The sequence below is a fragment of the Podarcis liolepis genome (assembly GCF_965112155.1).
Source record: "Podarcis liolepis genome assembly, chromosome: 5".
NCBI classification, from domain to species: domain Eukaryota; kingdom Metazoa; phylum Chordata; class Lepidosauria; order Squamata; family Lacertidae; genus Podarcis; species Podarcis liolepis.
Window position 1 is genome coordinate 98,417,662 of NC_139556.1, and position 13,092 is coordinate 98,430,753.

General features: G+C 47.5%; 2 protein-coding genes and 1 long non-coding RNA gene across 8 annotated transcripts in view; 2 read left to right on the forward strand and 1 right to left on the reverse strand.

The window, feature by feature from the left end:
• The window catches only part of ABCC5 (ATP binding cassette subfamily C member 5), a 45,145-nt gene extending 43,504 nt beyond the window's left edge, over positions 1-1,641 (forward strand). For all 5 annotated transcript variants that reach the window (XM_083503813.1, XM_083503814.1, XM_083503816.1 and 2 more), the window contains one exon: positions 14-1,641. In XM_083503813.1, the coding sequence (XP_083359939.1) occupies positions 14-115 (102 nt within the window). In that variant the 3' untranslated portion in view covers positions 116-1,641. The remainder of the gene's footprint in view (positions 1-13) is intronic.
• On the reverse strand, positions 1,520-3,421 carry LOC310707455. The gene is made up of 2 exons (XR_014526461.1): positions 2,779-3,421; positions 1,520-2,382 (listed from the first exon to the last, which is right to left on the reverse strand). It is a non-coding gene; the product is annotated as an uncharacterized lncRNA (long non-coding RNA).
• A 976-nt stretch (positions 3,422-4,397) lies between these two features.
• Positions 4,398-13,092, forward strand: part of RNPEPL1 (arginyl aminopeptidase like 1) — a 33,156-nt gene continuing 24,461 nt past the window's right edge. The window contains exons 1-2 of one of the 2 annotated variants that reach the window (XM_083504014.1): positions 4,398-5,670; positions 12,174-12,314. In XM_083504014.1, coding sequence (XP_083360140.1) covers positions 4,642-5,670; positions 12,174-12,314 — 1,170 coding nt within the window. In that variant the 5' untranslated portion in view covers positions 4,398-4,641. The remainder of the gene's footprint in view (positions 5,671-12,173; positions 12,315-13,092) is intronic. The other variant, XM_083504013.1, reaches the window with a different exon arrangement.

Here is a 13,092-nt window from a genome sequence, read left to right on the forward strand (position 1 = left end):
ATTTTTGTTTTAGGTGATGGAATTTGATACTCCATCGGTTCTCCTGTCCAATGAGAACTCTCGCTTCTATGCCATGTTTGCTGCTGCAGAAAATAAGATTGCTGTCAAGGGCTAAAATTCAGGGCAATGTCACTTTAATTGGGAGGGTAACAGTTTCTGCCTGTGGCAGGAACTCCTCTGTCTTCATGTTCTCCAAGCAGATTATTGCCTTTTCATCTTTTAATTTTTAGCATTGTGGGTCACGATTCAGTTCTTTTCTAAAAAGTACTGTAAGGAGGGTTCTTTATGGTTTTTATTATGGTATTTATTCCATATTCTTGTTACTAGTTTTTTGCTATTAAATGCACTCTACAAAATGGCTCAGGGAGCCATGATTATAAATTTATCAAGAGGCCTATATTGAAGCTTTATACATGTAGCTATATCTATACAGAATTCTGTACATAGCCTATATTTACAGTGGAAATGTAAGCTGTTTATTTTATATTAAAATGAGCGCTGTGTTAATACCAGTGCATATTCTTTTCTATCATTTTTGTACAGTTTTACGGTACTGGGAACCTGGATTTTCCAGGCTGCGTTAGACCCTGTTTCGTCTTCTGCAGTCTGTTTTCTCTTAGCGCTGGAGTTTCCCAGATCTCTGGATGGAAGTGGGCTTTTGCCCTTGTCTCTTCCTGTGTCCTGTTGTCACTGTCCTTCACAGAGGAGAGATGGGTTCTGTTGATGTGGCTTGGTTTCCTCAGACCCATCATGCTCTTTGGCACATTGCTAGGGCACATGGAAGTAGTGGCAGCTGTTTCCCATAACACGCCTGCAGTGGGGGTCAGGTTTCTTTGTGTCTCTTGTGAGATTCATAAATGAGCTTTGTCAGTAGCAAGAGAGGAAGAACCACACATTAGCATTAGGTACCTTTAAAGAAAAACTCATTGCCACTTGCTCTGGTGCAATAAAGGGAATGTGAATACACATTCTCTATCGGCAGAGTTCGGTTTATATTTTATAGAAAGGAAATGCAAACTGCTTCTGCTTTGCTGAGCACATCCATCCATCATTAATGAACTACAGCAATTAACCATCAGATTGATACCCTGGTGCTGTCTGCAAAAGTTTTCAAAGTGGCCTCTGCTGAATTATAGATCTAGTGATCTAAATACGCTAATACTTCACTTGGGAAGTTTTTCAGATACTTGGGTGTTTGTAACAATTAATTCTTTGCCCTACTCTGTCTGCGTGCAAGCTTTTTATTTTCTGCATATTTGTTACTATAATTATCCCTCCCACCACTACCACCACTGCAATTTTTAGCAGGCTCCTGCTGATCAGGGTTTAACACTGGTGTAGGAAATTTTATTTTCTTACTGTAAAGAGACCTACCTCAGGTGCTGAGTCCTGTGTGGTACGTTACCATGGTTACTGTACGCCATCCCTGTTGTCTGGGGCCAGTAGCCCAGGTGGGCATGGTCAGTCTTGTAATAGCTGTGATTTTAAAATTGGTCAGCGTTGCATGTCTTTTTTCCCCCCTCCTCTTTTTTTTTTCCTTTGGTCCAGTTGGACATTTTATAGCCTTAGCATGTTTGCAAATTGTCTTGTTGAGACAGAAATCTGAAAAAGTGAATAAAAACTATTTTGGGCTTTGTAAAACTCTTGTGTGCGTCCTATTATTTGGGCCGTGGTGGGGATCTTCCCAGCAATAAAGTACATGGAGTTTACCCTGCTGCTGCCGATACTTGGTGCCAACAATGCTTTTTTAAAAAATGGGGTACACAAGGGTATGCAGTACGGGCACCTCTTTTTTTTGTTGTTAAAAAGTGTGGTACTCTAACAACCTCATGGTGAGTACTGGCACCTATTTTTCGGGGGGGGGGAGCACTGGGTGTCAGCTACATGAACAAATCAACATCCCTAGTACATCAAGCTGAAGCTCTTTCTTCAGAAGCACTGGCTGCATCCCAACTGCAGTGCAAAGCAGTAAAGGGGACACAAAGCTACATCCCTTCTGCAGAGGTGTAAGGAACAGCCAGTGTCTCTTTGTGGCTAAAGTATTTGACTCTAGGAGTGGGAGACCCAGATTTAAGGACTCTGTGCTCCAAACTGCACCATGCAGCTCATTGGGAGAGTGGGCCAGTCCCTTGTCTCTCAGCCTAATCGGTTTCACAGGGTGGTTGCAAGGCTAAAAGGGAGGGGAGAACCCCAGAACTCCTTAAGCAAAGGCGGGCCACAAATGTCCTAAAACACATTTGTAGTTTTAAAGCAAGCAATGCTGGGACAGGGGTAAGTAAAATCACTGTACAGTGGTACCTCGGGTTACAAACACCTTGGGTTCCGACTCCGCTAACCTGGAAGTAGTACCTCGGGTTAAGAACCTTGCCTTATGAGGAACGGCTAAGGGAGCTGGGCATGTTTAGCCTGGAGAAGAGGAGGTTAAGGGGTGATATGATAGCCATGTTCAAATATATAAAAGGATGTCACATAGAGGAGGGAGAAAGGTTGTTTTCTGCTGCTCCAGAGAAGCGGACACGGAGCAATGGATCCAAACTACAAGAAAGAAGATTCCACCTAAACATTAGGAAGAACTTCCTGACAGTAAGAGCTGTTCGACAGTGGAATTTGCTGCCAAGGAGTGTGGTGGAGTCTCCTACTTTGGAGGTCTTTAAGCAGAGGCTTGACAACCATATGTCAGGAGTGCTCTGATGGTGTTTCCTGCTTGGCAGGGGGTTGGACTCGATGGCCCTTGTGGTCTCTTCCAACTCTATGATTCTATGATTCTAGGATGAGAACAGAAATTGCATGGCGGTGGCAGTCAGAGGCCCCATTAGCTAAAGTGGTACCTCAGGTTAAGAACGGTTTCAGGTTAAGAACGGACCTCCAGAATGAATTAAGTTCGTAACCAGAGGTATCAATGTATATGGTAAGAAGGACTGTTGCTTCTGTTGGCTCTGCAAAAGTAATAATCTGTTCCATGCCAGGATGGAAGGTGCCCTTGCAGTTAAGGACCAAGCTTTATTTCTATGCTGATTGGTTAACAGCATGGTTTGAGAAAGCAAATTATCACAGGAGTAAAGAAGCTGAGCAGCTGTATGCATGTCTACTCAGGAGTAGAGTTCACTGAGTTAAGTGGGAACTACTCACCACAAAGTCATTTAGGGAATCTGCTCCTCCAATCCAGAGCTGAGGAGAGGCAAAGGTATGCTAGCTTTCTTTGCCTCCTCACCGGCCAGGTGGTTGGGGGCATATGCTATTGGGCGCCTTTGAGCAGCACCCAACACTCCTGCGCCACCTCAACTGTCCCAAGGGGAAGGCTGGAAAGGGCAAGACAAGAATGTGTACTTGATGCCATGAGCTAGGTGAAATTTGGCCAGGGGATGGATCCAGCACACAAGCAGCCCTGCCCCCACTCCGTGTTAAAACAATTGTCGCAGGGAAATTTTTACCACAGGGCTCTTATAAATACTGCTTTCAGCAGAACACCAGCTTGCTTCTTGGCAAATATCTCTTGACAACTGAAATAATAGGCTCCTGAAACAAAAACAAGGAAAAAGTAATTCAAGCTGGTTTCCTTTCTTAGATGATTCATTATTGTAATTGAACACTTAAACAAAAATCCAGCTCTGTGAATGTTTGGTCATTTTTGCTCTTGATTTTAGTAGGTACAAATCTTTATACTGGCTTGTATCCAATATTAGCCCTACCCAGTGTGGACCCATTGAAATGAATGACCATGACTTATTCAGGACCAGTAATTTCAGTAGGTCTACTCTTTACAACCTGGATGCAACACTCTGATTTGTAGTGTCCTGAGATTAGATAAAGGAGACAAAACTTATTAACAAGCAGGCATACTGATTCAGTAGGCAAAATGATTTGCCTAAACGGCTCAGGGCCTAAGTACCAAAAGGACCACTTCTCCGCACAGGAAGTGACCCAGCTGAAAGGCAGGAGAGCTGTGTGAATTTCCTCCCATGTTTACAAAACAAAAATATACCTGCATCACTTGCCCAGAGAAAAAAGTTTTGAGAACCCCTGTACTAAGGGGAAAGCTGCTCTGCCCAAAGAGTGTGTTTAACCAATTTTTTGGATTTCAAACTTAAAATTAACGTCCGTGTGTGTGTGTTTTTGAAACGCCCTGCCAACACACAATGCCCCAGAGCATGTGCAGAGTCTCTTCTGCTTAGCTTTGTTTTTCAGTGCAATGTGTCTCCCAAAGAAGAGAAAACGAAATAATTAGCCTGGGAAAAATATATGAAGGGTCGACCCACACGGCGAGGCCTCGGCCTCCGCTCCTCCTCCTCTCCCTCCGCCGCTCTCCCTTCCCCCCTGCTGGCCGCTGCCGGCCTCCTCCTGGCCCCGAGCCGCCTCCCGCTTCCCTCGGGCGCCTCCCGGCGGCCGACGGCCCCGCACCCTCGGCGAGGCGCCGCACGCCAGCCCGGCAGCCAGTCAGCCCGTCCGTCAGGGAGCCAGGCCCCGGCGCTGGGCAGGGCCAGGCCGGGCCGGGCCGAGCCTCTTCCTGGCGCTGCCGAGCGGCCTGCGCGAGCCTCCCGCCGCCGCGCCGCCGCCGCCTCCCGCCCATGGATTTCACATAGCCGCCGCCTGGGCCGCCCGCCGCCGCCGCGCGCGCCTCTCTCCGCCCGGCGCCCTCCGCCCATGGCGGCCTCGGAGAGCCCCCCGGACGTGGCCTCGGCCTCCAGCTCCTCGCTCTTCCGCCTCCGGCACCTCCGCCTGGGGCTGCACTTGCGGCCCGACGCCCGCGCCTTGGCCGGCTGCTCGGTGCTGGAGCTGTGCGCCCGGCGGGGACGCCGAGCCGGCAGCAGCGGCAGCCAGAGCCGCCGGCAGGCCCTGGTGCTGGACTCGCACCCGGCCTTGCGGGTCGCCTCGGTCGCCTTCCGGCCTTCCCCGGCCGGCGGGGGACGCTGCGGCTTCGTCTTCCCCGACGCCGCCTCGCCGGGCAGCGCGGAGAGCCGGGCTGGCGGCGGCGGCGGGGATGGCGCCCCGAGGTGCCCCGCCTGGGACCCCGCTCCCGCCTCCTCCTCTTCCTCCTCCTCTTCTTCCTCGGAGCTGTCCGGCCCGGAGAGGAGCGACCCGGCCCCCGGGCGCCTCTTGACCCGCTGCCCTTCCCCGCCCACGGGGTGCCCCTCTCCCACGCCCCTCTCGGACCCCCACCCGCACTGCCCGCTCAGCACCCCCAGCGCACTTTCGGCCTTGGGGCCACCCTTGGCCCCCGAGCTGGCGGGCCCCGGGCCCCCGGCAGACCCCCTGGCCGCCCACCGCTGCCACCACAGCTGCCCGGTGGCAGGGCCCCCCGACTTCCTGGTTTCACCAGACTGCCCCCTTGCCCCTGGCTCTCAGGATGGGACCCCTCTGCCGGACCCCGAGGGTGCCCTGAGGGGTGCAGCGGCTGCCCCCCACTCCCCCCTCGCTGCCCCGGCCAGCCCCATCAACCACTTTTCGTGCTCCTTTTCCGACTTTCCTCTCGTGCCTGGGGTGCCCCCTCCACCCATTCCCACCTTCCCCGACGACCCCGCGCCGGCCTCGGTGGCCCCATGCCCACTTTTCTTCAGGGTGGACCCCTTCACGGACTACGGTTCGGCCCTCACCATCTCCTTACCGTCTTCCCTGGAGCCTCACCAGCCCTTCCAGCTCATCATCCGCTACACCACCATTGATGCACCCGCTGTAAGTGCCCCTTTCTCTGCGCAACCCCAAAGATTGTGTTTTGGGGTGGGTGGGTGGTGCTCGTGGTGTCATTTTAGGGGATAACTTGCAGTGGGGGTGATGGTCATGGAGGCTGTACAGATCTGGAGCTGATTGCCCTTTGACATGAGCTCGGGTGGAGTACGAAAGATGCTAAGAGGATACCAGCGTGGTTAAACAACAGAGTCAAGGAAGTTATAAAGGTCAGCTTTGTTTAAGGAAACGGAGGCCTTATCCAGGTGACGGGAACAAGAAAAAGAAAGCAGATTATTGAAAAAGAAATGCAAACTGACAGTAAGGGATGCAGAAAAATAACTTGAGTGACAAGTTGATAAAAATAATTAAAAAAATGCATTTAAATACATTTCAAGTGGGGAACTTTGCCACAGTGGTAGCTAGACCATTAGATGGAGAAAACCTGTTAGATGTAGAAAACCAGAACAATTGATGCATGTTCCAGAGCAGGGACAGGAAACTGGTCTACCATATATAATTGGATTATGATTTCTGCCATTCTTGGCCATTGGCCTTCTGGTTGGGGCTGATGGGAGTTGGAGGCCAACACAATCTGGAGAGCCATAAAGGTTCTTCCTCTTAATTCAGTGTTTCCTAGAATGCATTCTAGCGTCCTATGCGACAGGCAAGGGTTTTGTGGCAGGCAAAAATATGTGGAAAGACTTCTCTGAGGTTTACCTCCAAATCCATCACGTTAGCTGTCATGCCACATTGGTCTGCATCAAACGTAATGGGGCTGACCCAACAACAAATGATTAATAAAGTTCCGTTGCTCCTTTCCCCTCTGCTTCCCTCATCCTCTTGTGTACCCAACTGTATTGGAGATTTCTGGTTTCTTAACCACAGTTTCCTGTGACATCTGAGCTGGAAAACTGGTCTGAAGGCTCCCTTCATATCAGAATATCAAACCAGGACCAATGAGCCCTTAATGCACAGTTTCCCAGTTTGGATACCATATGCAACTGGTTTAAGATATTGGAAAGTCTCCTCTGCAAGTAGGCATGTGGGACAGGTGGGGGCAGGGATCCACTTGAATCCCCCACACTCTCCAGCCAGCGATCTTGATCTGTTACAGGTCACCTTGTGACAGCTGCTAACACTGCCTTATCCTTTCCAGTGAACATGGCATTTGTAATGAACTCAACTCCCCCCACCCCAAAGACTTAACAGGTGTCTGATAATAACTTGCATGCATAACAAAACATCTTCATGGAATAACATTTTTTTTAAATGTTGCCTCCGCTCCCTATTTCTCTATCCTCTCTATTATATAGGATATTATATCACTTCCAGAAGACGTTCAGATTTTGATTCTTGCCACATTCTTTCTAGAAGGTAGGGTCAGAATTGGGGAACAGCTGTCAAGGACACTCTTGGATGGTACCATCACAAGGCTTCTGTCAAGAAAACAGCTATGTGCCAGTTAAGTCAAGGAGACTGAGATGTGGAATAAGAGCCATTCCCTCTCCCCAGAGAATCTTGGATACGCTGTGAGGGGGGTTTAGAGATCTCCCTGCACAGAATTTTCAGCACACTCATGAAACCAGAATTTAAAGGATTCTTTAAAAAAGTTTTAAAAAGTTTGCCAGGGGCAAACAGGACTGGTGTTGGTAACTAGTTGCCAGTTCCCCAAGACAATTTGCAACGATGCGATATGAGCAGTTTCAGTAAGCAATTGGCTTACGTTCCACTGCACCCCAAAATAAGCTTTGGGGTATGCTGTATATCTCTGTGACTTTCCCCTTTTAGATCCTCAAGACCCTCAACAATTCTTCTCTATCAAGCCATTGATTTTGTGCAGTGCTTTTTAACACATGGTAATCCTACTTGCAAATAAGGAGTTGGAGCTGTGCACTCCAAACAAAGCTTTGGGCTACCATAATAAGTCTTATACCTGCAGCTCCAGGGGAGTATCTTCTATGAGACACTCCTAGCACTGCAGCCACCCAGTGCTTTGATTTGGCTCAGGATATTGAGAAGTGTATTTCCTCCATTCCATTTATTATCAGTATATAAGGGGAAATGGATAAAGAGCTGGGGACGTGCACCCAACCGATGTGGGCCACACAAAATCACACACTGGTACAACCAGGAGACTGTTGCTTTTGAATCGCCACAGAATGCTTCATTTTGGTGCAAGACACCGTCACACATGCTGGGCTGTGCCCACACCAGTAATGGCCAACGTATATGAAAATATGGAGCTGGGGTTATGCACTTCTGCAAGCAAGAGACTATTGCCTTTGAGTCACCCTAACGTTGTATCTGCTACAAGAGACGATCAGGCAGGCAGCTCCTATGTAAACAATAGCCAATAAAAAGAAGAAGAAGGAACTTGACAGTCCCTTCCACCAAAATGAAATAGTCTTATTGATATCATAGAATTATAGAGTTCGAAGTGTCCTCTAATTCAACCCCCAAAGCTTAGTGCCAGATGTACAACCCCAGTTCCTGGATCATTTCTGCATGCATTGGCAATTATTAGTGTGGATCCAATGCTCTTGACTGCTGGGCTGGGTGCAGTGCTAGGGCACCCTGAAGATGACAGTCTTCTGGTTGGGTGAGTATGATTTGTGGTGGCCCCAAGCCTATTGTGGGCTGTGCAGCTCCAGTTCCTTATTTGTATATTTACTGTATTTGCAAAGATTTGCATGGGGCAGCATGGCCAACAGTGTCTTTTGCAAAAAGAAAGAGTTGAGTTGGAAATAATGCTAGGGCAGTCGAAAAGTGATAGTCTCTTGGTTTTGTGTTGTGCACAATCCCAGTTTCTTACTCATTTCCACATACATCGGGCAGTTCTCGATGTAGATCTAGCATACTTTTCAGTGAATTGCTCAGAAATGACACCAGGTGGACACAGTGCTCTGGTGTCTCATAGATACCACTCTTCTGGAGGTGGGTGTTTGGTATATGATGCCCCAAAGCTTAATTTGGGGTGTGCACTCCCAGTTCCTTATTAATTTCTGCATATACTGCCATGAGAGCAATGTGGCAAACAAAACATGGGCTGGACACAGTTCTAGAGTGTCTCAAAGGGAACAGTCTCCTGATCATGTGGATGTAGGGTGGCCTAAGGCTCTTTGAGGGTTGCAGAGCTATAATTCCCTTTTTTATTTTTACATACTTTGGTGATTAGTTGCACAGGGCCAGCACTCTCCATAGCATCGTGCACCACAACAAAGCACTGGGTCTTATACAATGCTGAGGCTAACTCTTGAGGCAGTTCCCTCCCCTCCCTGGGATGACAGAGTCTGTTGCCTTTGGCCGTCATCCTTTTTTGTGCTGGAATTATTTGCTCCTTCCCATCTGTTTGAAATCAACTGCTGGACAATATAGTATTTACTTAGATTTCCCCATCCTTATTTCAAATCCTCAGGGCCTTTCCATTCCCTCTTCACCCTGTTTGATAGGTGAGGTCGAGAAAATAGGGCTTTAACCCACTTATAGGAGCAGCTATCCATAAATGGTTGGTATTTTTCTCGTAAATCTTTTTCTCTCTCTTTGTGATAATCGGACAATTGAACTTCTTATCTTTACTGTTGTGTGCTTTTCATGACAATGGAACAAGCCATGCTTGTCCACCAGGTTCTAAATGGAGGGCAGTGGAAAGGCCTTTTCTCTGTGCTGCCTCTTTGGAAGGCTGCCCGTGGTCAAGACAGCTGGAGACCTCTGTGCCATTTCGTTCGAAATGTTGACACAGCTCTGGATTAATTTCCTTCTGTTTCTCTGCACTCCTCCCTTGCTGTTCTTTCCAAGTGAACAAGGCACACATTTTATGAGCATTTCATTTCTCCTTATGCTGTTTGGCGTAAAGCGCAGATTTGTAGGGAGGCTTGAACTGTCTTTACCGTAAAAGTCCAAATATATATAAAAAATAGGCTTGTAGCCTGGAGATCGAAATGTTTTGGAACTAGCTAGATGCCCACTCAATGAATGGCATGCTTGAATCTCTCCGTCCTGTTTAGAGCTTGGAATTTTAAAAAATAGGGAGAGGGCGAAGAGAGGGGAATGGTCAGCTGGCTACCGATGTCACAGCTGGCCCAACATGCAGCTATGATTGAGGGCCAAGAGAGAGAGAGGGTTGATCTAATATGGGGGTGTCTGTGTCTGGAGCCTGGGCAACCTAGTTTGGGACGACTCCTGGATTATTTCTTCCAACCGAAAGATTAATCATTGAATCAGAAAAAGAATGTAAAATGTAGTGTGTTTTTGACCATGCATAATTCCTTTGATGCCAAGTCCATGATGTGGCTGCCAACAGGCTTGGTGCTGGAAGCTGAGGGGTAGCAGCAGCCTTTTCAGTACTTTCCCTCTGCTGATCTGTGGTGTCCGGATAAGTGAGGAAACTCTTACTGTTCCTCTGGGTTTCTGATTAAGGGCAGGAATATAGTCAGATTCTCTGCACCACTTGGCAGGGTAGGACAGATGACCAGGCTGCCAGCTGACTGCATGCACACTGTGGAAAGTTACCAACCTGGTCCTCTCCGGATGTTTGGAACTACAGTTGTCTGCTTTGCATGCTGAAGGTCTCAGGTTCAGTCGCTGGCATCTCCAGGTATGGCCTGGAACATCCCCTGCTTGAAACCCTTTATAGCTGCTGCCAGTCAGTGTGGGCAGTACTGAGCAAGGTGGACCAGTGGCCTGGTTCACTATGAGGTAGCTTCCTTTTTATAATTTTTATTGAATTTTCAAAAGTTGGACATATATACTTCAGTACATAATAATTTTAACTTACCTCAACTTCCCGCCCCATTTTCCATTGTGTTTCAGTCCCCCGCTTGCTGCACAATACCTTCTTATACCAATATATCAATACTATATTCTCTAATTCCTTCTGTTGCTCACATTTCAGATCCCGCTTGCAAGTTCATCAAACTATAATATTTCCGAGATAGTCCAAAAAGGGCTTCCATTCTTAGTATGAGAGAGCTTTTCCTATGTTCTTGTGCTGGTGGGAGTTATAGTTGACCCACTCTGAGTTCTATGGGTGTGGGGCAGTATACACATTTAATAAATAAAAATAATAAATAATAGTGCAAACATCTGGACGGCAGAAGCAAAGGTTAAGCTACCACGTGGCTAAGGGTCATCTGGATTCACTGTGAGCAAGGCTTGCTGTGTATGTAGAAATTAGGCATATATGTAAGTCCTGCCGCTGTTTTTGGCATTGCATTTTAATTCTGTTTCTAATGGCACTTGTACACATTGTGATGCCGCCAGTGGAGGTTAGTCCAGTGCGGAGGATTCCAGTTATGGTAAGGTCAGGTGAGCCAGGGTTGCTGAGAAGAACAATCACATGGGGAGGGGAATTTGCCTGCAATTACACAGAGAAGTTATTTCTTTGCTATAAATCAAGCATAGAGAAACGTGCTATTATTCTGGTTTGTGAAATCAGAGCAGATGTATGGCACCAGGGAAAAGATAAAACGGAAAACCTTCAAGCACACATGATGGGAAAGTGTGGGACAAAGAAGTCTGTTCGGAAGAAACCAGCCAGCCCTTGACTTGTTGATGCCCTCTGAATATTCATTTTTATTTATAAAACTTACTTTTTGATAGATTGCCTAAAGTCATGGATCAAACAATTAAAACAAAATACCTGTTACAAACAGAACAATACTGCAAAACTAGCAGCAGCAATATGGAAATGACACCAGCTTGGGCCTCTGTCAGTGTTATTTTAAACACCTTTCTTGAACAAAAATTGATGCTTGAGCTTGCTGGCAAAAAGCATGCAGAGATGGCATTAGGTATGTTTCCTCAAGGCAGCTGAGTTTGGTAGAGCAAAGAATTGGTGATCTGAAGTGGTGATGAGGTACGTCTGGGAGGAGCCATTCCTTCTGGTGTGTTAAGTAGTAGTGGTACGGACTGGCTAAGTACCGTATTTTTTGCTCTATAAGACTCACTTTTTCCCTCCTAAAAAGTAAGGGGAAATGTGTGTGCGTCTTATGGAGCGAATGCAGGCTGCGCAGCTATCCCAGAAGCCAGAACAGCAAGAGGGATTGTTGCTTTCGCTGCGCAGCGATCCCTCTTGCTGTTCTGGCTTCTGGGATTCAGAATATTTTTTCCCTTGTTTTCCTTCTCCAAAAACTAGGTGTGTCTTATGGTCTGTTGCGTCTTATAGAGCGAAAAATACGGTAATTAGCTATTAACAATTAGACAGCTTTCAACATGGATAAACTGCGGTGGTGTCTTTGCCTGCCACTCCTGGTTCACTTTCATACAGGGCATTTGGTTGGTCCTCCACTACGGTTATGCCAGTGTTGGTGGTAGAAAAGGACACAGTCTGGCTTACTCATGGACAGACACGGAGTCGGGTATTTGCCAGCTTGTCTGCCTCCCTCTCCCCTTCCCTCATGAGTGATGTGTGCAGTTTAATAAAATGAAACTCGTCTCACTCTTTTAAAAAATACTCTCTGCTCCCTTACGGCCATTGCTTCTCACACATTCCTTCTTGTTGCTTCCATTAGATTTGGTGGCTGGATCCTGAGCTGACCTACGGCAACGCCAAGCCATTTGTCTTCACGCAAGGCCATTCCGTGTGCAATCGCTCCTTCTTCCCCTGTTTTGACACGCCAGCTGTGAAATGTACTTACTCCGCCATCGTCAAGGTAGGAGGAAGCCTGTAACAAACCACCGTTTCCTTAGGGAGGAGAAACAGTCGTTTAGGTTGCTGTGCTCTGTGAAATGTTGGGATCTGTCTGAACAGACCTGCTCGGGGGGAAAGTTTGGTGCTTTCCCTTATACCATATTAATACTTTTGGGATGGGTGTTTGGCTAACAACTTTTCCTTTATCTGCTGGGTCTGATGCCAGAAGGCCATGTGCAGGTAGGCAGTCAGGTTCTAAGCATCCCCCTCTTCCCAAAGAACTCTGGTTCTTTTTCTTCAGGAGTTGGACTCTGAAATAAACATTATTGGGCATCCATGAGCCACTGTCTTTTATACCTCTTGATCCCTTTCAATCAGCACAAGAGACTTTGATCTGTGTCTCCTGAGAGCCAGTGTGGTGTAGTGGTTAAGAGCGGTAGTCTCGTAATCTGGTGAACCGGGTTCGCTTCCCCGCTCCTCCACAAGCAGCTGCAGGGTGACCTTGGGCTAGTCACACTTCTCTAAGCCTCACTCACCTCACAGAGTGTTTGTTGTGGGGGAGGAAGGGAAAGGAGAATGTTAGCCGCTTTGAGACTCCTTAAAGGGAGTGAAAGGCGGGATATCAAATCCAAACTCTTCTTCTTGTTCACTCAAGTGGTTGGAGGATTAGGCTGAGCTGACTTCAGACTTGTGCGGGATTGCTTTTTTGTTTTGTTTATTACTAGAACCCCTGCAGTCCACGGGTGTGCTTTAAATTTTAAAAAGCAAGAGTACACTCTGAGGCTCTCTTAAGGCATAAC